This window comes from Nyctibius grandis, chromosome 21, assembly GCF_013368605.1.
Source record: "Nyctibius grandis isolate bNycGra1 chromosome 21, bNycGra1.pri, whole genome shotgun sequence".
Lineage (NCBI taxonomy): Eukaryota > Metazoa > Chordata > Aves > Nyctibiiformes > Nyctibiidae > Nyctibius > Nyctibius grandis.
In genome coordinates, this window is record NC_090678.1 from 7,224,845 (window position 1) to 7,252,214 (window position 27,370).

At 40.6% G+C, this 27,370-nt stretch overlaps 1 protein-coding gene across 2 annotated transcripts in view; it reads right to left on the reverse strand.

Annotated features, from left to right (window-relative positions):
- Positions 1–643: 643 nt before the first annotated feature.
- Positions 644–27,370, reverse strand: part of KIFAP3 (kinesin associated protein 3) — a 71,277-nt gene continuing 44,550 nt past the window's right edge. The window contains exons 18-20 of one of the 2 annotated variants that reach the window (XM_068416993.1): positions 24,629–24,818; positions 20,199–20,298; positions 644–919 (exon numbers count right to left, since the gene is read on the reverse strand). In XM_068416993.1, the coding sequence (XP_068273094.1) occupies positions 811–919; positions 20,199–20,298; positions 24,629–24,818 (399 nt within the window). In that variant the 3' untranslated portion in view covers positions 644–810. Of the gene's footprint in view, positions 920–20,198; positions 20,299–24,628; positions 24,819–27,370 lie in introns of those variants that run through there. The other variant, XR_011049605.1, reaches the window with a different exon arrangement.

Here is a 27,370-nt window from a genome sequence, read left to right on the forward strand (position 1 = left end):
CAGGACAAGATGCATTTGTATTTTAGGATGGGGAAGCTGGAGGGAAGGCTCTGCATCTGCATTCCGAACCAAGTTACAGTGTTTTTTTCTCTTGCTAGTCCTCAGGATGTGGCTGTCTTCTCTCAGCCCACAGAACTCTTATTTAAACACTATCACAAAAGTATTCTGTTGTAGTGTAGTTTCTAATTTTAAGTGTTTTCAAGCATTTAAACTAGATTGTAAATGTTTGAAGCTCCAGGGGAGTGAATCTGTGCCATCTTTCCATTATTAAAGTCTTCAGACTCAGGACTGGACTTCACTAACTATGTGTCAGGGCAGTGCCAGGAGATGCTGGGGCTTAACAGTGTTCCTGTTACTTAAGTGTTAGAGGGAAACAGTCCATGTTAAACACACTTCACATGAAGCATTCTTCTTAAATGCCTTGTAAAACAAATGAAACATTGGTCAGAAACACGTTCACCACTGCTGACCACACAGGTTTTTATATTTAATAGAAATTAAATTAGTAGCTCAATATACATAATGTGACACTTTCCCATCCAGTAGCTTTCCAATTCTTGCTTTCAAGTCACAGAGCAAATACTGTACAAAAATGGTAACAAAGAGCAACCAAAGAGTAACCGCTGTCACTAAAACACTGGACCCAGAAAGGCTAGGTTTATTTGGAGCTACACACACCAAAGGATACATAACAATGGACCCATCGTGGTACAATCATGCATTACCAAGGGACAGATCAACTGCCGGCCACGCACACGCTGGTTCCTCCAGGGCAGGGGGCAGACACCCTGAACTGCAGAGCGGGCTGTTTCATCGTGCTCCGTAGCCGTAGTAGTAAGGTTCATCCGGGCGGTATCCATACGCAGTCACTGGGCGGCCAGGAACCCCTGGTGACTGACCAAATCCATCAACTCCGATGCTACCAAAAAAGAGGAGAGAGAAACTGCAGGTTTTTGTATGGTAGGGAAGGCGCACTAGTGATGGTGTCTCCAACTCTTCCTGCCACGGAGATAATTTTGTGAGGCAACTTTGCAAGCCATCTTCCTCTTCTAGCCAGCACTGCTCTGTCTCCTCTTCCCTTGTTGGGAAAAGAAATGCTACAGAGAAATCACCACAACTCCTATCAAGGAAAGGCTTTCAGGTCAAGCAGAAATCCCAGAAGAGAGAGAAGTCTTCTCTTCTATCCTTTTATGGATTTACTGGCAAAGCACTTCTGTGACTCAATTTCTCTCTCTGTACGATAAAGTTAACATGTCTTTCAGGAAAGGCTTCAAGCATGCTTCTTGCAAAGCCCACTGGTAACCCTGCCCTACACAGCACATCTGAATAATCTCATTTCCTTCCTTCAGTACATTTCTGAAGCCCCTGGGAAAATATCAGCTAGAAATGAGAAAGTGAGAATATCTGGCACAGCAACATAGTTCAGCAAAGGACAATGTTTCTGGTGGGATAACAAGATCGGCAGCCAAATGGCAGAAAGAATTCATCATATACTGAGAGGCTATGTACTAATGAGGCAGAATAATTCATTTTTCATATAGAACAGCATCTTTTACACCTAAAAAATCCCACAGCAATGAGTTAGATACTAAAGCACGAGAACTGCATAGGGAAAAGTGGCACATATTTCATGCTCAACAATAACTCTCATGCAGGAGGTAGAGGAAAAATGAACATTGCCTAAGCAACTGGATTACCGCCTATTCATAGTTATGTCACTTCTTAACTTCCATTTCAGTAGAAGGACAAATGGAAAACGATTCTGATTTATTGTCTGACTAAAGATGTATTGAAAAGAGTTGAACTTCCCCTCTGAAGACTGTCAAAACACAAAGAACCAAAGTGCTTTTGGAGTGGGGAAAGCTGAACCTCATTACTGCCAATTATACATATGGAACATGGGTTACACAACAGTCAAGGCTGGGAAAGAATGACCCATCCAGAAGCTGTACAATGGGTGGGCCCCAGGCCCTGGTTCAGCAGAAAGCTGGCACTGCTGAATCGGATGGACTGAAAGGGCTCAGCTGAAGTGGTGGGGGACCACATCCATCACTCCCTCCTTGCAAAGACACTTTCCTCAGACTGTGCCTCCGTGAGGTCCTAGAAAAGGATCCTCGGTACCTGGTTTCTCAGGAAACTGGTTCACTTACAGGATATTCTGATAATCAAGTGAAGGTGGAAGGTCTGAGGCCGAGATTTGTCGTCTGAGAGGGAGGGGCACAGTCAACAAGCCAAACTGCAGAGAAAAGCATTCTGTTTCACCCAAATGTATCTTGAGAAATGCAGCGCCCTGGAAGTGCTTTGCTATTTCCACATCTACCTGTCTGTATTTGAACTGGCAATGCCCCTGTCTCATAACTCATACACAGAGCCATCAATCTGACCTTAAAGGCTGATCAGTCCCTTCAGCACAGAAAGGGGAAGCAGAGTAGCTGTAGTGTACCCTGTAGTGGTGCAAAGCTATGTGAATCTATGCCTCCAGCTCCACACCTTCCTCCGGCCACCCATTCCTTCCTGTATCCACTCCAAAGTCCTATTACTCTTTTCCAAGCCCATTATGAAATGAGCCGGTGACCCTCTGAGGCACCTTCTCCAGGTTCCTCCTTGGTAGCTGGCAATCAACAGCATTCTCATTAGCAGCCTTGAAGCTTTAAAAGACTCCGGAAAGAAGGGATTAAGAGAAATCCTGTTGCTTTGTCTGTATCTAACTCTCATCTCCAGAAACACCAAACCCTACACTCACCTTTAGTCAGAGAATGGTCCCCACTTCTACCGCTGTTCCTGGTTTGCAGAACACAAAGGGATTAGACAGACAGACCTCAGATGGGCTGCCCTTAGGTATAGCGCTCTATAGATACAGGCCACAAAGCTCCAAACAAGCCAACAAGGACCTAGCATGAAGCTGGCCAATTTGTTTGGTGGTTCAGAAAACAAACAAGTTGAGTAACTACTGAAAAACAATGCTGATTCTTTAAGAGAGTTCTCTCACTACTGTTAGTAGTAGGAGTTAATAGCCTACTAAAAGAAGGTGTATTTGGAAGTGCAGAGTCTAGTTTTGTGCTGCTACAAGTTCTCAGTGATACCACATACACGTAACACTGCAGGGAAGCAGGACCCTTCAAGGATACCTTTAAACTCAGGAATTCCATGGTTTTCTTCCAAAGATCCTTAAAGCATCCAAAGTTGATTTATAATGAAAAGATATTCTGACAGAAAATGCTTTTCTGAGTTTACCTTTCAATGTGTTTTTCTGTGACTATAACACCATTACTTGTGGAGAAGTTGTTTTTATTACTAGTATGGTAGAATAGGGGCTCTTTGCATTTCTGCTAACTCCTGAAAACTTCATTCTGGAAAGATGTTGTAGGTGAGGGAGTAGGCTGCGGGTGCTGTAGGCTGCGAGTCCTGTAGGCAGGGAGGCTGCTGACTGCGAGTCAAGCTAGTAGGGGCCATGCCTTGGCTTCCAGGGGAGACAATAGTGGCCGTCCTCAGGTTTACTGTGGCAGAGGGACACAACAAATACAGCAGCCTGAGAGACCTGTCCTGAAGCAGGACTTTCTTCTTAAATGTCAATGTGGTTTCTCCTGCTGCTGCAGAGTTTCAAGAACTTCTTCTGGTCACTCTGTTCTATACTAAAATAACACTGGGGTTTTGGGGTGAGGTGTAATAACGAGACGGAGCCACGAGGTGGCAATGGGTCTCCATCACTGCAGGCAGAGCTGTCCCAGCTACCTCCCGTTTAGTAATCCTTATTCAAAGAACTTTTAAATGTATTTAAATTCATAACGAGAGCAGGGAAAATATGGTTTCAATCATATTCTCAGCAAATCATTTTTAAATTTTTTTTTTTTATAAATGTGTAAGTAATTAGGTAAAGATCCCTAGAGTTTAAACTTTGAGGAGTATCAGTTATTTCCAAATGGTTCAGACATATGTTAGTGTCCTGAAGAAAACTGGAAGAGATGGATCAGCTGATAACTGCTTTGGACAGTTCAAAAAAAATAAAAAGAAAGGAACGGAAAATCACATTAAAACACCTTGATCAAATCACCACTCTCTCCTATCTAAATATTTCTCATGTAGGTGAAGGCTTGCCCATGCTTCAAAAAAAAGCTGGTTTCATTTTTACATATTAGTGCTCTTGAAACATACCAGCTTTGTCTACTTCATTGTTTGGCTGGCAGCCTGTAGCAAGAAGCTTGTCCTCTTCCTTGCAGGAAAGGCTATGGAACCCAGGAGGTAACGGAGGAGTAAGGCAACAAAACAGCAAAATGCATCTGTAGGCTGAAGCCTGGCTTACTCATGAGGCTGGCAGGCCAAGGGCAATGACTCTGCAAGCACAGCCTACGGAGGTGGAGACAGGGGTTTAAAACCAGAGTCCTGATGAATCCTTGCCACTTCTGCCAAGAACAGCAGAAGGGTAGAGCCAGGCAAGATGGTAGCTTTTCGGCTGTAAACACTTGTTGGGTAATGACTGGCATGAGCTCATGATTAGTGCCATGTGTTCTCAGATTTATACAAGCAATCAACTTCACAACTCGCTCCTAGGAAAAACGTGTGGTTGGCCTTATTTATACAGCATCTACAGGGAAGCTCAGTGCTCAGCAGAGCAAGCATCAGCCTGTCTGCCCAAAGTTAGGGACGCAATTATGCCATTAAGGCAACAATGCTCATTCCCCAATTGCTATTTTTTCCTCCCATTAGTCAGCCATGTTCAACTAGGTACTGTGCAGTCCCTGTAGCCGTATGAGGGATACGGATCACCCAACGCCACAACAAACTCCTCAGATAAATGACTTGTGTCGTTGCCTTAATCTGCAAGTAATTCAAGGCAGTTTTGCCTCACAAAATGGCACGCGTGCGCACAGAGAGGTTAGTGCTGGCTAACCACGCCGTCAAAGCACAACTGTTTTCTTGTGCAAAGTTTACCACCACGCCTGGAGCTGATGGAGTTAAACAGTGAACAGCACAGCTAATTACAATGTACTGCTAACCTCAGTTGCTGGTTCATTTTGAGACCCTTTAAAATATGAACTGTGTATTTTACCCCTATGCACTCTCTTAATGATTTGTTTTTTTTAGACTGAAATCACTTCCAGCCATCAGTTATACTCGCGGTCTCTACACATGCACTTCTCCAAGCACAAATATTTCTTTTTCCTATTGGTCTGCCAGCCCCTGTCAGAGCAAATTTCACTTTAAACTAAATGCTATGATACTTAAAACCTCTTGGATTACTCGGGCTGCTAGTGTGATCTATGACCTTCCCCAAATGACAGCTGAACTTTCCAATTTGCTTGTACTGCTGGGGAACTGAAGAACACATGCCGAAGAGGAAAACGTTCCTGATGTGCATGAGTGACGAGAGATTTCTTAACAGCTCTGCTTATTGATACTTACTCTGATTCATGACATCCAAATTAATATGCCCATCTAGGTGCCCTGACATTATTTAAAATGTAAAGACCAACCATGTCCCCCCTCACAGCAGGAAATGCCAGCCAGCATCCCACTGTGTCCACAAAATACTTACTTTCCTTAACTCCCTCCTGCGCCCAGAGCCTCAAGACACTAGATGGGCTTTGTGGGATGTCTGGGAGACTTGGCAGCCCCAGACAGGCAGCACTCTGCCAGCAACCCTCTCCTGGGGCTCCTGTTCAGGTATCTTTGCACCGTACAGGAAGAGGGGCTGTTCAGCTTAGGCCGCACTAGGGTAATTAGCGCCTGGGTGCAGACTGACCACGGAGCAAGGCTGCTTTCTGTAAGTTTTCCTGATGCGATAGACACCTGAGCCTGTCCACACTAGCGTTCACACTGTTACTAGGGCTGGTGCTGACAAGTTGCTCTAAAACGGGTACTAATTCCTCCGGCATAAGCAGGGCCTCTGAAAGGCAAGTCCCAGGTCACTGGGGAAAAGCTTGGTCAAAACTAACCCCTTGAAGTCCAACAGGAGATCCTCTGGTAGGATACACGAATCTCAGAGTGATGCCAGCAAAAAACACTGCTTGGGAAACAGGTCTGCTCACTCACGAAAGAGGCATGAAGCAGCAGGGCAAGAATCGTACCAGACTGCACTGCAAAAGACTGTGACTGCCTGTGCAGGCGAAGGTGGTCCGGGAAAAGTCTTCACCTTAGAGGGTAAAATATCCGTTTAGGAGCTTGCACTTTAGGCCCAAATTTCTTCCTTTTCAACCTATCAGTTTCAGGGTTGGAAGCCCAAAATTAAAGCACCCTGAAATCATTGCCCACTGAAAACGAAATCCAAGCTAAACACATACGGTGCTTCCACCAGAGCCATGATTTCAGCTACATTTCTTTTCATCCTAAACCTGTTCTCAAACCGTGTCAGTCCTCCCTCCTTACTCTGCATCAACAAGGCTTATACCAGCCTCATGTCTGCAAGGCTCTCAGCCACTCACTGGGGATACAAGTTTTATACTTCTATTAAAAAAAAGTATTTAAAAAAAATCTATAAATTTATAATGCACTAGGTCCTCTGACCTTGGTAAGACCAAGCAAACACTACTTACAGCTCTCAGCTCATCAGCAACCCTGCCAAATCCTAATGAAGGAATCACTATGTGCTCCAGTGAGCTGCTGAGAGGGTTTATTTGCAAGCACAAATAGGCAGCCCGTGCTTACACACATGGCACCTCCTCTTGCCGCCACTGATCACTCCTGCAGCTTTGCAAAACTTCTCCTGAGTATGAGAGCATGGGGTTTGAACCAGAAGGTTTTTGAGCATCTTTCAGAAGCCTGACATCAGTACAGTTCACAGCAACCCCTCTGTTTCCTCTGTACCTGCTCCCTTTATACACCTTATATTATTCTTTCTAAAAAACCACCATCTTCACTCTCAGAACATCCCCCACCTCGTCACAGGCAGGCATTCAGAATTTTGTGCAGAACATCCTTGAAGTCCTAATGTTTCCCTTCTGTGAATCTACTCGTGTGTGACAGCACTGTTGACAACATATGGTACAGTTACCATCCTATATTGCCTTATAAACTCTCATGCCATAAATCCCTGTAATCTATAATGCTGTATCAAGTTCTTGTGTATAACAGACAAACCAAGTTATGTTCAGATGAGTACTGAAGGCTGTATTTTTCCCTCAGGAGGTACCTGAGCCATAGAAATGGCACACCAGTCTCTAATCTCGAGACAAGCACAGCATTATAACCTTACAACTGAGATACAATTTATTGTTTATAATACTTGCCAACAAGAGACACAGGAGTTTGCCAGCAGCAAAGTCTGTGTTTTTTCTCTCTTCTCAGTGTTGTTTTTTTTTGTTTGCTTGTTTTTAAAGCATTGAAGAAAGGTGCTAGACTGTAGGTCTGAGACAATGATTGCAGTGAAGGGCAGTACAACCACGTATGGGATGCAGCAGAGGCTGCAGTCCTGCTAGCCCAATTAGGAGATGGGTTAGTGAATGCTGCAGCTCCCGCCCTCCCTCCGCAGGTTTCCTCTGCACAGAGACCAGGGTACGGGAAGGCAGGGGGAGCTGGGGCACCCAGGCCTTGTCCCATTGCACAGTGAGGATTCAGGCACAGCGTGCGTGCAGCCACAGGAGGTGGGAAACGTTTTTGAATTCCATAGAACAAACACAGACCTCCAACTTCCTAAATTATCTTCACGTAAGAAATATTTAGCTAATCCTTTGCAGGTACCAGCTAACCACCACACTTTAACCAAGGCTCAAAGCCTGTGAAACCCACGGACTCTGTGGCCTTTCTGCTGATACTTACTGTCAGCTACACACTGGATGGGATACCATTTTCATAACACCAGTCATGAAAGAGTGGAGGGCATCAGAAAGTGGCATAAAAGTGGTTGCTTTTTCCCTAGCTTAGAGTCTAGGGATGAGAAGATGATCCTATTTACTTCTATGTGCCAGTTACCTCTGGTTTTGCTTCACTGACCATAAATTTTCTGTCCTTCAGAGTAAGAGCACAAACCATGGGTTATGGAGAAACAGCATACAACTGAGAAGCCTTAGAAAAAACAGTGTTTCTTTATAGAATGTCCTGTAACTGTAGATTCTCCCACTACTGGTAATGACGTTAAACTATAAACCACAAGTCTCTTAAATTCTGCCTCTCGTGGCCCCAACTTTTTCTACCCTATCTGTGAAGCGTTTTTTCCCCTCATGCTTTCTATCCCTCAAGCGGGAAGGAAGTTTTGTGGCAGGGACTGTGACTGTGCACACTGCATCAAATACAAAGTCCATCTCTACATTAGCATTGAATATTAATGTTCCTTAAACAGTACGACTGCATCTGCTCAAAAGACAGAAAATGTCAGAATGAACCTGTGCAATAAGACTTTAGCTCCCTTGTGCATCATGATACAGCTTTTATGGATATGATCATGTCTCTCCTTCCATGTGATCCAGCTTTCTTCAGTGCACTTAATGACTTGAAGTTTCCAGTTGCTTCTGGACTTGGTGCCCAGTTGTATCTCAGCACAATACTGCTGTTCCTGCTGTTTAATTATAAACAAATGCAAATCTGATGATTGTGGAGAAATGAGCCCTGTGTCTTCTGTGTCAGGCTCCAGCTATGCACCAAGCAATAAGCGTGCCAAAATTCACTGGTGGGGAGGCAGCATTTTAAAAAATTATATATTTCCCAACTGAATAGTAAGAAAGCACTGAACTAAAAACAAATGACCTTTCTTAGCCAAATTCGGTAAGAGTGTTGCTTGAAAACCACAGAGCTTGCCATCCCAGCTCTGTGAAAGCAGCCTGGGACTTGGGCTCAGTTTCTTGCTCTGTTACCTGCTGTGTGATCCTGGGCAAGTTGCTCCTTTTCTCCATGACCTCAGTTTCCCAGATGGCGTATTGAGAGAAAAAACACCCCAAACATTAAAGACATCAAGGGACAAACTACAGTAATGAGAAGACTCAGATTAGACTGACATAGATAGAAAAGACTTTTGCTTATTCTGTAACACCCCTCAAAGAAGAAAAAGAGTGTTTCTGATCTGCTGGAAAGGCAACCAATCCAGAATACAGCCAGCGGGCAAAATAGCGACTCAAGAACTGAAGTTGTTTCCTATAGCTGTCTTCTCTCTTTGCAGGGCATCGGGATAACTTCTCTAGCGTTCCCTCACCCAGGCTCACAGCTCCGCCACGCGGATGGGAGTTTCTCAGCTATTCCATACAGGACTTATTAAAAGGTCAAGCGCACAGTCAGAGCTGGAATGGAAACCAAGAGTTCTGACTTTCCATTATAAGCTTGACAGAAACCTCTCCTATGCTGCTGGCTCAACAACTGGCCAAACCCACTGATTAGATACATCCATTTCTTAAAAACTAATTAAGAACTAAAACAAATAAAAAGCCCCTGAGGAGCAGGCAATAAAAAGCAAAGATGATGTCCTTCCCTCCCCCTCTCTCCTTGCACAGTCCAAAGTATTTGTGTCAACTCCATAAATTGAAGAGTACATTGCCTTAGTAATATAACTAGTACTACGTCTGGCTTGGGAAGTTTTCAAGCATCTCTCTGACTGAGCTCCAGCAATGTCACTGTTAGGTTGGGTGCAGAAGCTTCAGCCCACAGCCTGAGCAGAGCAAGATCCTGAAGTGGCACCTTCATAGAGGTGACTGGTGTCACTGACTAGATAGCTCAGGATCTGGTCCACATCTTCCACAGGCTTCTGACTAGCCTTCCCCGTCTCCAGACGGCAAGTGTTTCTTGCTTCCTGTGCTAGATTACAGAGCAGGGTCCCTGCGAAAAGGTACTCTGAGACAAACTGTTGAAATGGAAATGCAAGTTTTCAGTGCCCTGCATTGAAGCGCTCGTAGCTGAAGAAATATTCATACAAGCTCCTCAACTCCAAGCACTGACACTCAGCTCTGTGTTTCAATAAAAACGGGGGAAAAAGTTCTCTCTTGTGCACAAATACCCAGAAAAGCCATGCCAACAGGTTACGGGCTGATAGTCATGCTGTCTCCAGGGCTCAGCACCAAGAACCAGGCAACTCAATGTGGATGATAATCCAGATGCTGGAGGGAAGGAGGGAGGGAGAGTCAAAAAATCTGTTCTGCTTTGACTTACAGCTGCAGCCAATAAAGCTTTCAAAGTCTTTTCTGAAAGTTAACATTACTAGAGGATTTGCAGCGTTCACTGGAGCGCACACAGCAAATGCAGTTGGAGCATTATTACTGATGAATAAACTTTAAATATTTTTAACCACCATAGATGATTGTCCAGATTTCAATCACGTTTGTATATCGACACAGGGCCCTAGTGAAATTTTGTCAAAATCTATCCCAAATCAGTGATGATTTTAGTGTAAACCAAGAAGGAAGTAAATCTCGATGTCTCTTACTGCTTGCTTTCTTAGGGCTAACACTGGATATATTAGGGAACAAGCCAGATACAAATACAGATGTGGAATATTTTCTTAGAGATCTAAACCTTGGAGTAGCATTATTATGTAAAAATTTCAACTTTAATTAAATTAACAAAACCCAAAATGTTTCCAGGACGAAGGTTGGGCAGGGAGTCTTGAAAAAAATAAAACTTAAGCTCAAAACCCAGAAGGCAAATAAAGTGTCTAAACTAGAAGGTTGTTTTTTTTTTAACCATGATGTTTAAAAAAATAATAAGTTTTTCAGAGGGAAAAGGGTGATTCAGTCATCATACCTGAATGGCTGAAGCTGATAGACACTGATTCTGAGAATCAAATTTTAGAATCAAAACAATTTTAGCTATTTGGCAAAGAAATTAATTTGATATGTTACATTAATTTTTATACTAGAGACTTGTTCACAGCACATGTTCAGTTCAGATAATAACCATAAGAAATATCCCACTGATACGCAGGACTTTTTAAAACTACTCATTGTAGGTTTAATTTTGAATCCTGTGAGCATGCTTATACATAGCATACAAAACACCCTTCACTTTATTACAGTTCTAAATCTCTCTTCCAGGTCTGGCCTTCAACCACTTGTCTTGATAAAATAGGTCACTTGAAAAAAGGAAAGTTCAATAAAATGAATTACAAAAACAACAAGATTAAACTGATTGTGCTGGTTTTGTACAGTGCAGCTGAATTCTGCAAATATGCTGCTGGCTGTGGTTTGGCATTTAACAGCATGCGATCAGTGAGAAGGAGGAAATTTTATTCTCATTAACTGTTGCAGATTTACTGCAGTGAAAAAGGGCTATGTAACCTGAGAAGTGACAGAATGGAAAGATCAAAGCAGCAGTCTGGAAACTAAATAAACCTTCTGGCTACTTCCTGCAAGGAAAATTCACTCTGGCAATGTAAAACAGAGTCCAGTTAAAAACTACTCTCAGTTTTATGAGCTGTCACAGCAGCTTGAGTGGTTTGGACCAGTCAAGTTTAGAACATTATATTTCCTTGTTTTTGTCTCAGATACTTCTGTAAGCAGTTTTATAGTTTCTTTTTCTTTTTTTTTTTTTAAAGAGAAAAATAAAATTCTTTTCTTTTGGTTGAAATCAAGAAGGTCACAGCTAAACTCATTAAAAACAAGCAGGTCTTCATTTGCACATTCCATTCCCATTTACTACGTTTTAATATTTTACTTTGAGATTTATAAGCAATGTACATTTGCTTTAATAACTCTTCCGCATTCTGTTCACTTATTGTTTAATATAAGTGCAAATCAGTTTACAGAGCCCAGATGGCTTGTAACCAGGGAGCCAGTCTATTCCTCGTAGCACATCTGGAGGGACTAAGAGCAGCAGACAGAACGTGGGAATTAATTATCGTTACATTTCAGAAGAGACGGGTCCAGGTTTGGGGGATTTTTTGGTAAGACATTCCAAAGGACTTGAGCTAACTGCTACAGCATTTTGGTATTCTTTTAAAATTCTTAATAGCGACCTAAACCGTGTTGGTTAAACGAGGCCAACTGCAGGTGGAATATAGTAAAATAAAAAGCAACTAAAAAAAAAAAGTAAAAGAAGTGACTGCAAGTGAAAAAGGCCCAAGTATCCTATATTCCAAAAGAGCTGAAGTGCATTAAAACCTCAGTGCTAACTCTCTTCCCAAATGACATCTGCAACTTGCTGAAAAAACCTGCACCTTTAAAATATTCCCAAGCAAGCTATTTCATCTCTTAGCATACTAGTGTAATTGTTCAGAGCAATTAAACAGCTCTTACAGTAAATGAAACAAGTGCAACGTGATCCTTCATGATCACAGACCACACACCTTGGAGAGGTGGTGTGGTCCAGTCACGGGGGCACTGCGAGAGCAGTCAGGAGAGCACTGCTCTACTCCAAGCTCTGGCACCTGGCTTTGGATGAGTAACTTCTCTTCTCCCTGCCTTTGGTTCCCTGCCTGTCTTGACTATCAGCTCTCTAGGGCAAGGACTGTGTGTTGCACCGCGGACATCCGCTGCGTGGTGGGGGATACAAGGAGAGCTGCTTGGAAGCTTCTCCCGAGACAGTCTAAGAACAGAATAATAATAAATAAGCACCCAAGCACATTAAAAAGTTGCTGTATAAAGAATACTGTATATGAAGAATATTGTCCTCATCTGGATATTCCCAAATTGCAGGCAGTGCTGGGCCCTAATCCGTTAGTGGTGCAGCATGCGCAGATCTCCAAACCCTGGGAAAATCTCATTGATGAATACGGGTCACAGAGAAAAATCTTCTTCCCCTTGAATAATCACTCCTGGTCTTCAAAAATGCTACAGTAACTATCCACATCCTAACAGCATAATTTGGTCAAATACATCTTAGTGACACCTAAACCAGATTACAATATGATCAGGTTGCAGTATTTAATTCCTATAAACATGGCTTTGAGAAGACAGTATGAAAAAACTAATAAAGTGACACTAGCAGGGAATACGACCACTACCTAAAAAAGCAGGGAAAGGAAAGAGATAACCTCTAGTTTAGTACTGGTGCAGAAACAAGTTATTATAAACTAGACATGAAGAAATCCAAGCTCACATTCAAAAGCTCTTTGCGATGAAGCACTCCTGTTCTGGAAGCACCACTCCCACATTTAAGTACTAAAGGAAAACAACTACACGGTGAATTTTGATGTTAAGCCATGATCCAGGATCTGAAGAAATCAAGTGAAGTCTTTCAATAAGCTTGTGATCAAAACCCTCCGAAAGGCAGCTGTTCCTGCTTCCTTATTACTATCTTTTAGATGCAAGATCTTAATTCCAAGCATATGTACCACCTGACCAGGCACTGATGAACAAAAAGAAACTTACCTGCCTGTTTCACATGAATAGTCAGTAAATGCTGTATTGTCCAAATGAGAAGTGTGCTTTATCTCTTATGTCAAGCCATACAGAGCCATGTGAGAAATTTAGCTAAATCCTCCTGGCCATATTCAGTTTAACTTCTTTAAAACTAAACATGTAGGCAGTTAGGACAACAGAATATGATAAAAAAAGATATGACTCTGCTTCCACTAACAACATTTTTATGGGATTAAAAGAAAATCCAAAAACAAAAACCCTCTTATTTTTCTCCAGAAACTTCACTGGTTCTGGGCTTCTCTTTTAAGGCCTTTTCAAATTCGTTCCAGTGGGATTTACAATTTGCTAATACTGATGTGTGATAAACTAATAAAACCTGCCTGCAAGGTTATAGGCCCAATTTACTAATAAAACCTAATTCGATTCTCTTGGGAAATGCAAATTAAATAGTGTCCAAATGGTAGAAGCTGAGTGCAACTGAACATATTGCAAACGCAAAAAAGGTTTTTTTGTTTTTAAAATAAAGTTTAAGTATGGAAAATAAAAAGTAATGCACAGAACTATAAGAAATATCACTATGGTAAAATGTCTGAAAGTAGAATCATATTGCAATAATAATTTACACTCTATTATAGCTTTTCTTTCCATTAAAGATTTTATACTCACTGTATGTCCACCTGTAAGGCAGGAAAGCATTACTGCCTCTATTCAAATGATGAGGAGAGATGTACATACTTTCATACATACTGTAGCACAGACCCCACAGCGGAATATGTTTCTTATCTAAGCTAATCTTTCCAAGAACCATGAAACAAAGTTTTTTCTGCCACTAATGGCTGTAAAGGGTTGCCTGAAGCAGCTCACTTTTACAGTGTACTAAGGTGTTAGTTCTTCACCTTCAGAGATAGCCTACAAGATGGCACTTAGCTGCTGAAAGGCTGGGAAGGGAAAGTTCAAACTTCTAAATAAATCATGCACTTTACTGAAAATACAATATGGATGAGAAATACTCCACAGTAGGGTCCCAAACTCCTCCAGTCTTTTCTTTAGGAAGAGAGTTCTTTATATCAGCAATATATCCTGTAAGGTTTAGAGACTGAAGCAAAGAAGAGATTAAATCTTAACATCAATGCTTGAGAAGTACAACATATGATTGCTTTGAGCAAATCTAATTGAAGATAAGGATCTGTATGGGAGATAGCTACAAATGTTGATGTAGGATGTAAGTTACAGGTAGAACCACTTAAAAACATTTTGATAAACAATCACAAGGTGCGTTCTTGCCAGCACCTGATGCAGTTCCTGTACCTGACCTGAACACGAGCTATTCAGCTGTGACACATGACTGGGAGTTTGCACCACACTGCAGGAGTCAAGTGGAATGGAAGGCTACAGACCTAGGTCTTTCCCCCATGAAAATTCACATCTGATTTTCACTGGGGTACCCAAGCAAGAAAGTCTGTGGATATGACTATTCTTGCCATTCAATGCAGACATTACATTTGGGTAGTTTAGCTAGAGATAAGCTAAGTCACAGTAAGTCTTCCCTGTGCTCCCACCAGGACCTACAGCCATGTATTAAGTTACTGAAGCCCACATCACAGCAGTTTCCATCAACTCAAGACACAACAGCTTCGTTACGCATGCCTATACTTGCCAACACCAGACACAGCTTAACTGAAGTCAGTGCAGAGAGCCTGCAAGGTCCTGGCTCCACACACTTAGCTCACAAAATATCACAATGACGTGCCATGGCAAAAAACTGCAGCTACAGTTTTAAGCTGTAAATCCAGGCAAGAGGAAAGATGTTCCACCAAGGGCAGAGACAGACAGTCACCCCATAAAACTGGTTTTGTTTGACATGCCAAACCTCACTGCTTCCTGGGAAGAAGCTTCAATCAGATCTCTGTTGAGAGGAGATGTGAGCGCACACACCGGGAACAGCGCACACACACAGAGAGGCCTTGTCTTAGTGAAAACGAAGATTGTGCAATGGCAGCTCTGCTACATTTTATAACGATGTTAAAGGATTCTGTACTGGAGAAAACTTCCTCGGGGGGAAAAAAAAGTTTTGGCTAGCTCCAGCATTCCTAACTATTAATCTTTCTAAAGCTACAGACAGAGAAGATTTGGGAACTCTGATGAAGATATTAACAAAAAATTGGCTTTTGCACTTAAAGTTTGTACCATTATGTAGTTATAGCTGGGAAAGGTTCAAAAGTGGTCTCTTCCTCAGAGGGTAAGAAAAATACTGTGGATATCTCTATTACAAGATATTTAGCCATCACTATTATGTTTGTGTCTTAAGAAAGTAATTAGTCTCTAGAAGGTGATTAAAATTTGATAAATGACCATAGACTCTTGAAGATGTCTTTCAGCTGGTCTTTATCCCTTGCAGCTCAGACACTAAGCTGTTATCACATTAGCCAAAGGTGAGGGATTTTTTTGTTTGCTACAATCATAAAACTTTCACTCTATATTAAGAGTTATCAGAACCAGGAGCCTTGAATACAGATTTTAATAACAGATGAAATTTCAAATCTATGCCTAATGTCCATCTGCTTCGGAAAGACAGTAAGATGATTCAAAGCTGGTAATCTAATCACAAAAATCTTTTCCTAGCCAATGAAAAAAACCTGGATACAAGCTGCCAAAACAACCTCCTCAGCCGTGTATTTTCTGCTGAATGGAAAACATACCTTATGATCTGTTTGCATCCTGCTCCAAACCTTTGAGGAAAACAAGAGATGTTGTTTATGTATTTTATCACCACTCCTGCCTACGTTATATTCTGAAATAATTCTATTTATAGACATCATACACAACAGTACAACTCCACTAAGAAAACAGATCAGAAATAAGAGCTGTAAACTAAAGCTGCAAAACGCACAAGCTAGATTGCCAGAAACGAGGCATTTCTATTTCTAACAATGCCTTGGATCCCTAAAGTGAGGGTTGCTGTATTAGAAAAATACCAACTTTCCAGGCCTTTGCTTACGTGCTGCTTCTCCGTTATGCTGACAAGTATCAGAAACAACAATTATTCCTGCTTGCTTCAGGATACGGCCAGAATAGCAAGCATGCAAGCAAATCTACAAACTGAATTGAGGGCTAGATACTTTTACAATTCCCTTCAAAGTTATTCTGTATCTCATGATCCAGGAACTGATCATGTAAGGTAGCATTCTCAACTCTTGACAGTAGTCAGTACTCTAGGTTTCAAAGGAAAGTTCAAGACACCCTGTGAAGGGAAAGCAATGTCTTTGAAAAATTCAGCCCCTGAAATACTCCAACTAATTCACCAGATCTATAGACGTTCTTACTGCTAATACTATTACTTCATGTTTCCCTCTAAAAAAAATATGGGGGGAAAACCCCTCTATGTGCTAACCCAGTGAGTGCAGATGCCTATAAATACCTTAACTTTTTTAAACTCCTGTTTTACTCTTGACTTCAAGGACTTCCCTACCCACCTAAGACTGTGCAGCAGGTCTAGGTATGTAGGTCCAGTGTCTCCTGGGACAGGGACTCCACAGGAGATGGTTGTGATATCCCTGCTGGGTTACAGGAAAGTCAGCTACCTCATCAATTGCACATCTGGATACAGCCGCTCCTCCAATTCTCCTGAATTTTCCTCAATGTAACATGGTGGAACTGCAATGACAGAGGCTGCCCCGGACCTCTGCTAGAACTAGCATCCTACAACCAAGGAAGCACATGGTTTTCACTGTCTGCTCAATGCAGTATAACTGGTATAACGATCTGATATATGGCAGCTGGTGTGGGCTGAGCTCCCTTGCACAGGTATTACTAAATATTGCTTACAGTGAAAAACCTTCAAGGCAACTTGAGTTTGGTTGCAGTCCTTGAAAACCTCTCCTTATAGACCTGTTTCTTTGGCTCCAAAAAACGAGGTTGGTGATCAGAAGGCACCTAAGCCCTGGTAATGCACTGGGGACATCAACACTAGTTCAACACTAGCTCAACTTCTCAGTGACATGCAGGCACTAAAAAGGTGAGTCTTTCTAGCTGACTTGTTAGGCTCTCCTGAAGGCAAGGAGAAGTCCTGATCCAGTCTGAGCATGCTGTGAGGATAGGAAATAACCTCAGAGAAATTAAAGAGCTAACATATCCTAAGTCTTCCTCACAGGAGTGCAGAAAGGAGGAGAAAGGATTAGATTATTCGAAGTTGAGTAGCAAGAAGTCAGCTCACAGTTGTCACCTACCTCCAGTTTCTCAGGGTGGTCTTAAATGATGGAAAAGACTCCTTTCCAACTCACCCCACTGCTTAGAAAACTACTGTTTATTACAGAGTTAAAAAGCCTAGTATAAAAGGCCAAGATGAGGAGACACAGGCACAACAAATAAATGTATAACAAAAAAAAAAGACCAAGAATATGCATCTACTCAATTAGGCCATCGCTCTTTGAACTCACAAAAAATGTTACTATTAACTGACTTGTTAGTTGTCTATGCAAATCATAACTCAGCTTTCTTTAAAAAAAGTTTCTGAAAACATATTCAAATATTAATAATAGAAAAATGAACCATTTTTATAACAAAAATCTTGATTTATTAAAAGCTGGAACTGGTTAAAAATAAATCCTTAACATAAGGTTCTTGTTAGCTTTAAACTGTAAGCATAAAAATACCCTAGAATTATGTTTTGGTATGGATGAAATGTACACTATATAACACATAAAAAGAGCCTTGACTTGCTGCTATTATTTTTAATTAGGTTCTCTAGCACGTATGGTTTTACCTTCCAACACCAATTCATATTTGGGAAAAGGGAGGGTCTGACTCTCCAAACTCATGGGACTGGCAATTCCATGGCTCATGCCTTGGAGCACTAATGCATTTTACATTAGCTCTAAGCATCAGGAAATCCTGGCTTCTGGCGCCAAGAAGTTCAAAACGATAATGACACACATCTGAAAACTAGGATTCGCCGTTCGACTGCCAGTATCTATTCCATCAAACAATTCGGTCCTGCTCTGTTACAAATAGGACAGAACGTTTGCAGCAGTCTGTGCTGTTTCCAATTAGACTGTGGGTCTGGGCTGCAGATAAATCCATGGAGCAATCATATCGAAAAAGGTCTTCCTAGAAAACAGAATTCTAATGAGAAATCTGAATATTTACAGAGGCTCTCAACAACGGGCAATTGCCAAGTTTGTCGTTAGCCACACTGCAGTTTTTGTCTGTTCTCTTTCTTGAGGTGAGCCTCCAAAATGCCTTGAGACATTACAAGGAAATTCTACAAATACTTAATTTAACTAGGTATACACCAGATGTATTTTGCTACTCATTTTATTCAGAATACAATCAGATTAAAAAGCAGCTTACTAACATACCTCCTTGGTAAAGGACTGAAATCTGAGGCTGAGTGATCTACTTTAACTTTTACCCAAGGACACTCAAGATTTTTTCCCAGCTGAAAGCTTTCTAGCTGAACAAGAGCATCTTGACCAGGGCTATATCTAAGTTTATTGGAAACAAAGGAGTTTGCAAGCTTCCCCCTACACACCTTTCTCCCTACCTCCAGGGGTACATGAAGACTGTTGGGACCACATACCCATACAATGCTCTGGTTAATACAGAAATCTGTCGTCTCCTGCTTTGTGTGTCTGTTTGAAAGGTGAAGATGGTTAAGTCACATAGTAAGACTCCAAGAGTAGCATATAGCTCACACTTCCCTCAGTTTCTCTCTCACCTGCATGCTCTGAAACAAAGGTTGCACATTTGGAAACAATCAGCACCAGTATCCCCTTCCCAAACACAGGCTCCACGCAGAAGGTTACACACTGGTCTGAACTTGATCCTTACTGAGAATAAACACTTATTCCTTTTTTCAAGGGATTCATCTCTTAAGCCCTACTTTTTTTCCCCTCATCTGAGCATTTTAGTTATTTTAATTTGTTCTTAAAAATGTTACCACCATTCCACCCTTGCTGAATGCTCAGCTTTCTGGTGCATCACAGGTAGAATAAACAAAAAGTGTAACCTTCCACTGCCCTTTTACAATTACAAGAAGCCAAACTAAGGGAGAAAAATCCTTTTTGCTTCAACTGTACATACTGTGAATTTTTACAGAATTTTTATATACTCGTATTTTACAAATGGTAAGTAAAGTTGTAAGTGGTGAAAATAACATTCTTCCTTTGGAAAATGGAAAGAAACAACTTCAACCTCAGGGCCAGACATGTCCAGATAGCATCCTGTTAAAGTGAATTCTGTACCTTGACTGCAAAGTGTTTGAAATATTTCCTGCTAATGAGTGCACATAATTCATGCTCTATGAAAGGCATTTCCTAAATGCTACAGATCTATGAAGATTTCATTCTTTGAAATGAGTCTTTTCTATTTTGAACTCATGGGAGCAGTCTGCTCAGAAATTCAAACTGGAACAACTTGCTAACATTCGGAGAAGGAGAAGTCATTGACCAGAGAGGGATTCAAAGAAACATCTCCAAAAGTCAAGCTGACATCTTTTGCTCATCTAGCAAATTTTCAAAGTAAGTGTCATCAGTAATCTGAGAATATCTTGGGAAGACTTAGGTTAAGGGAAAAAAAAAACAAACAAAAAACCCAAACCTAGAGAAATAGTTTTGGCACCTGAGAAACTTATTTTTAACAATTTAAGAATATTGGAAACAAAAGTCTTCTAGGTAATCAGCATCTCAAGCCTCTCTTTAGATATTTCCCAATGTCTGAACTGTATTTGAGTAACTGTCATAACAGGTAGGTAGTTGTGTGTTCTAGTTCTTCTCTTCTATAGCTTTTGGAAAGCTATCATGTATTACAACATGTATGTTAATATGTTAAAAGAAACATGTAATTCAGAAGATGGCTAGAACTGCTTTTTCAGCATAAACCATTCCCACTGCTATGAGGAGAAAAATTGTTGAACACAAATGAAGCCCTACAAAGAAACTTGAATAGCCATTGTTGGATTATATGCATTCTTTGCAAACAGCAACTTACGTGCTAGAGAAGGGATGGTGCCCAACGAGGTCTCCATTCTGAAGATGGTAATCACTGAAGAAATCTGGACTCACCGCTCCATCGGGGGCTATTAGGCCATCTGTAAAAACAAGAAAGATACAGTGATTGTATGAAGGAGCATGACTTCAGGGCGAGTGCGCAGCACAACCTGTGCTGGTTTATCTCAGAAGTTCATTAGCAGCTTGCAATATTTCTGGGAGGAATGTCAAGCAACAATAATACTGAAAACCAGCAACTTCAATTACAAGAAAGCCTCACTGGGACTCCAAGTGGCTCAGCCTACTGCCCTGCAAAAAGCTGTACCTCAGAAATATTCTCTTACCCCTTCTTCCTCAGGCCTGTAAAGGTTATATCAAGTCCCATCTTGTCTGCTCCATCATGAAAATGAGCCCAGAGAAAAAGTAATGAGAAGGATCAAACATTAATCTAGGCCAGCAGCCTAAGAGTAGAAAAGCAGCAAAGGTCTTAATTGTTCAGACTCTACCCTTCACCACTGTATCTCTTAAAACTCGTTAAGAAAAACAGAAAGCAACCTCAAACTTCTTTCTTTCATCTTCCTCATATTCTAGCTATTTCCTAAAAGGGTGGTCTTTTCACACGATAGCTTCTCAAGAACACAGGTTACAGTTTTCTTTTGCTTCCTTTATATTAAAACACTGGCATATGAAGATGCAAACGTTTGTAAAGCCAGTAGTGCTCCTTAAAGGCTTGACAGTCTCTGCTTGCTTTGTAAGGAAGAGAAGAAAATCAGGGGCTAACGTTTTCCCTCTGTTACATCAGTGTAAATCCAGAGTGTCTTTGAAGTAAAGTCAGTGAACTGACCCCAGCTGAATGAGAGCCCAGCTGTTCCCATTCACAAAACACATTTCTTGTTAATATTAAGGACCTAGTTTTTACTTGGTAATTACTATTAGGGTCTAATCAGATAAAACAAGCTATTTCATTAAAACAGACCCTACATCAGTTTGTCTCCATTACTGTATGAAAACGATCCCAGACTTGCAGTGCAGAAAGCATCCCAATAAAAACAGGGCAGAAACAGGTACATTCAGACTGATACTTTAATAGTTTAACAGAGGGGAGAAAGAGAGAGGGAGATACCTAATGACTAGGAAGTTACAAATGCCATTCCACTTTAAAGAAAGAGAGATAAGATCCAGGGAGTCACAGGCCACTTAGCTTAACCTCTGTGGTTTCAAAACTACTAAAACTGCCTGTGCAGGAAGCAGTGAAAAGTTACTTACAGACACAAGGGCTTAGAGATGACGACTCAGGCATTCAAACAAATCTCCCTGTGCTTTATGAATTCACCTGATGTTTTTTGAAGATAATATAGTGACAAATGATAAAAGGAACAGAATTGACACACCTCGATTTCTAACAGACATTTGATGAGGTGCTACAGAGATTCATTTAGAAGATAATACCTCATGGGAAAGTGACTGAATACAACGCAACAGATTGTAAATGAAAAATGCTAGCCATGATCAGACTACATTTTAGCAGCATAAGATAGCTGGACATGGCTATATTCTAATTGTATACATGTGTATACAGTATGTGAAAGAGTATTACTTGACAAGCAAATAATCTGGCACAGATCGATATTACCGTCTTTCAGCATGTTCAGCTAGACAGGAGTGCTCTGTGCTATCATCTGGATGTAAAATGACCAAAGAAGAGGAAGGAACGTTGAAATGGCTATTACTAACACTTGTGCCAAGTCTTCCTATCTCACCACCTATTCTGTATTTTTCACAGAAAAGAAATGAGTGGGAACATTAGCACTTTCCTACCTGGAGCACTTCAGATCAAAAACAATCAGTTCACATGACTATGTATTTTAAATTCTAAAAATTTAAAATTTAAATCAGGTTTGATTAAAACTTATTTGAAAGCAGAGAGACTTAAAAATAACATCTATCTTTATATTATTAAAGAAAGCACTACATTTTAACTCCGAGGCTAGAGCTACCACTACTTAAAGTGTCTTCAATCAAGAGTGCTAACATTCAAACCATAACATTCAGAGTTATGGCTCACATCAATTTATAGGAAAATGAAAGCACATGGATAGCATCAGCTGCATATAATATGATTACACAGTTAAAGGACATCTGTTATGTACATTTCAACATAACTTAGGGTTATGTACTTTCAGAGCAAGAGAGACAACGAGCTCATGAAGGTAACTTCAGAGATTCTACCAAGTTTTTCACGTAGGTTTAAATTACTAGAGAGATGTTGGTATATCATTGCAATAAGGAACTCATCTTTACATCAGGGAACTCCAGAACTACTATGGCTGAGGAGGAACTTGTACTGACCGTCAGCCATCAGTGCAGGTCACTTCTAAAATTACCAAACTGAAATACAAACGTTTAATTTCTGACTGCACAAAGATTCGTATTTTTTGTTATTTTTTGACTAAGTAATGTTCTGTCCTTCAGAAACCCAAATGCCTACTCCAGTTGGTACAATAATCCGCAGCCTTTTCAAAGGAGTGTTATGTCCCCTCTAGCCACATCTCAAAAGTATAAACCTAGCAGACTTCAGAAGAGATGTTTGTATTACTGGCACTTGTCGGAAGGAACCTGAGAAGTGAATCTGTGTTTTGAATAAAATCACCTACTCTTATACCTTCAAAAACAAAAGCACTTTTCAAACATCTGCAGAACATATAATTGGAAATCTGCCTCTCCTTCCCAGTCAAATATCAATTCCAACATAAAAATCTTTGTCCAAATAACATTAAGCCTGTAACATAAATGATTAAAAGCCAGGAAATTCAGTGTTACTGGTGCCACTCCATCTCTAGCTCACACTATTGGGAAAAGAAATGGCCCTATGAAATAAGCAAAGGTTTATTATTAAGACCTGTAAAGGGAAGACTACAACAGGCATGCTGGCACATTTTTAACTTAGGAAGCCCAAAAAAAGACTCTGGTGCTGTACAACACATGGCTCACACTGATAACCTTGTAGGTCCAGCAGAGCAAGATAAACCTACAGGATTCAAAAGGGAAAAACATACCACTAAAAAGGCAAGTTGCTATGGCTGACACATGTAATCAAAAGTAGAAGAAAAAGAATCCTTAAGTTCTGATATCCTTTGAGAATAATTTTTGAAACACTACTGAGATCTTGCACAATTATTTTCTCACAGCAACTACAAGTAAAGTTTATGGGGCTTAGTGGTTTTGTTTTTCTTATTACTATTCCTGCAAATTCATCCAGAGTCATGGAGCTTTGTGACTCATGCTTCGTAGCAAAGGACTGGACACTTATGTGGAAAATTAAAAACCACAGACTCAAACCCAGCAATTAAAAAACAAACATGCACCCACAGTCATCCAGGAGTTTGAAAAGGATGTAAAACCACAAGTCTGAGAGCATAAGCAAACTCCTAGTTATTAAAAGTTATGAAGACATTTAACCAGTGAGCAAATTATTTCATGATTGTCTCCTGCAGAGTTTTTCAAACCTTCCTCTGAAACAGCTGGCAAAAGGATACTGGACTTTTTGTCCAGCATCATTGTCTTAATCCAGTATGGCAACTTCTATTTTCTTAGTAACTACAAAATCTTTACAGAAGAAGAGAGACAGAGCAGATTCCACTTGACCCCCAGAGCTGTGCCATTATGCGCTACTAATAGGATTAAGGAAAATGATGAGAAATATCTTTTTTCTTTAGAAAATGTATTAGGGTTAATCTCAAATAAGAACATGACTCCTCTTAAGAATAATTTTCCTTTTTTTTTTTAACTAACTCCTTCAAATTGTCAAGTAATAAAACTTTTTCACATGAGGAACTAAAAAAAAGTATTTCCAGAAGAGATTCACATGCTTCCCTAAATATACAACAGCAAAAATCATACAACCAGATTAGCTGAAAGTCAAGGAATGATTGCCTCTGCTAAGGAACCTAGAAGCTTGGTGTGCCTCAACTGAAGTCTTTCATCAAGAACTGCAATACAAATTCCATTACAGAACTAACACAGAAGACAGAACAAAATTCAGCTTCAAAACCCATAGCTGTGAATTTAACAGGGATGAGAAAAGGCTTGTGTTTACAAAGCAAACAAGCTATGGAAACAAGAAATAGGTGTGAAGAACTAGGCTAGGCCACCTTTATTCAAATCAGCCAGCATGTTCCATTAGCTCTCAGAGGTCTGAAGACCTGTAACACTTCATAAGGTCATGGATATACCGTACTCAATCTGTCATTAACATTCTAACAAGGACAAGCCCATCCCCAGCTACAGCATGCATCAGTGCTGCTCCCAGTGACACAAAAGGGTAACTGTCTGGTTGGTTTGAGTCAGCAGGTTCTCTCTACAGCCCCAGGTCAATGTTCCAAACACAGAGGTAGCAATCCCTGTCCTGAACACTAATATACGCTGCCTTACCTGCATTGTAGTAGAGGTCAGGTCTTTCCAGAATATCCCCTTCATGGATGTAGGGCTCAATATGATCATCTCCGTACAGGTACTGCTCACTGTCATCCATCTGCCGACTCTCCACCATCTCCAGCCACTGAGAGTTGTGCCATCGAAATTTCTCACTCTGGATTTTTTTAGCCCATTCCTCATCATATTCCTGTTAAAAATCACCACACGGTATTTTAGGATGAGGTATAGACAAAGCTGTTTGGTTCAACAGGAAATGGCAGAGGAATTTAATGTCAGCAAAAGATGTAAGTTTCAGGACTTAGTGACTTAAATACTCTATTGAGTTTGCAGAGTACTTTGAGCAAACAAGGGAATGATTTTGCAAGCACTAGGCATTGTTCTGTTTTTGTAGATGCAGCAGTACAATCTTCCCTTCATTGGTTCGTAACTTTACACCATCCAGACAAAAAATCCTGCTTTGAGCAAGGAAGTTCCATCATCACAGTCTCCTCATTTGGTTTATCAAGAAGAGCCAATTACTGTCAATTTTCAGGGGGATTTCAGTAAATAATTACTAACATTGGCCAAATATTCTGTACATCCTCATCAGACGAGCGTTCACTAGGACAACTACTTACTAGAAAATACAACAAAAAAAAAAGATTGTGATAAAACCAATAAATCCTTATTTTGTTTCATAAGCTCCAATAAGACAGGATTTAATTTTCAACTTTTGCCAAATTTTATAATGGCTTTCTATGTTTAGTATTGAATACCCACAAAAATGGTACATAATATTTGTAATAAAGATAATGTGGGAATCCAAGATACAAAACTAAAATCTGAGATTAACTTCTCCAGAAAGCTGGGAAAAACAGGATATAGGTTCTGGCCGCTATGGAAACAAAATGTAGGCATGAAATTTCAATCTGGATTACAGCCTGATTGCACTCAAGTGATGTCATATTCAATATAAAGGAGCATCAGAAGGAAATGACACAGCCTATAGTCTCTGCAATCAACTGTTTAGAAGGCTCCTCTAAACAGATCAGACTGTGTGGGCTGTTAATTACCACTGAGGGATCACAGACTGTGATAATACTCAGTTTCTCAATATTACTGGAAAGATAGGGCACAGCTAACTATAGGAAACTCATCAACGTATGAAATCTGCAGATGTTATCAATTTGGGAAGATTCACAAATAATGCACCATGGTCAGTACATTTTTAATCAAAGAATTGTGAACAAGAATAACATTCATAACCAAAGTGTTTCTATTTGTGGGAAGAAACATCCTTGAGAAAGAGGTCTCACTTCACTGTCTTCTAACCTAACTACAAAGCAGAGAAAAATTGAAAATAATTTCTTAACTCTCACATTGGTTAACACATGATCTAGACAGACTTCCCTTGGAGATCTAGCTGGAGTGGTTTAAGGTTTTTAAAATCTGTTTTACTTAGCCCTGAAGGGGATGAAGAGTGTTCACACAATTAGCAACAATGCCTTGGCTGCAGAAGTGGTAATTTCTTCAACTGCTCCAGCTAGACATGCAAAAGTAGATCTGTCTATAACTGGAGGTCAAAAAATAGCAGTAGAGACAGAATAAGCTGGCTTAGTAGCTCAGGTTAAACTTCTGAAACCCCTATAGACTGAACTTGAGCTTTTAAACTGACCTAATATTCAACCTACCCTGTCTTCACTGCTATTAACCTGACAGAGGTAACACACTCTCTGCCCTGTGCCTTTTCCACCCTTCTGACTGGTCAATAATACAAAACCCAGCTGGCCTTGTCATCCTGGCAGAGGCTTCTCTGACATCGCTAACGAGCATCTAGAGCATCCAAGATTTCATGGGGAATCATGTCACATTGTGCAACCACAAACTCTTATTCTATGGCAGTGGTTTTTAAACTTCGTTTTACTTGGAGAAATGGCAAGTCTGTTTCTCTTGGCTTAAAGCAGAACATAAACTCCCTTTTGATGGGACATGAATGCAAGTACCTGCAGATCTGGGACTGTCATCAGTCTGCGGGCATTATTCTGAATTTCTCAGATTCCACGTCTGATCAACACTAATTACTAGACCTTTCTAATTCCCCTCTGCACCACCCTGGCACATAAGTGGTCCTGTTCAAAACCTGGTCTCCTGCATAACTTCCATACACAGAGCAGGTATCACCTGTGGGATCTATAAATTTTCTCGGCACCTTGTGGCCTCAAGCAAAATTCTAGGTTTCTGTCAGCCATACAATAATGCAGCAACCTTAGGGAGGGAGGAAGACAAAAAAACAACAAAAAAAAACCCCAAACACCAAAAAAACAACAAAAACACACCTATGCTTCATACTGTTTGGCAAAGAATATCTCATGCTATTTCTGCCTCTTTATCTTTTCCCCCACTTCCACTCTTTATTAAAAGGCTAGAAATAACAGTGCAAAACAAGAGTTTCCCTGGAAAAAGCAAGTTCAACACAGAGATTTATAAAATGACCCACAAAAAAGGAAAGGGCATGACTTTCAACGACGACGTCTGACCAGCATCTTGGAAACATCTCCTTTGCTACATCTGCCAGAGCTAAACTGTGGGCTATTATGTCAGCCTCCAGCAGTTGTGAATTACTTACAAGCTTTAGAGAAACACCTTGTAGCTGCCAGAAATCATACTGCAGTCTTAAGGAAACTATTTCCAGAAATTATGATTGCAAACAAGTGGGGGAAAATAAACAAATTTAACAAACAGCAAATTAGACTAATCTGT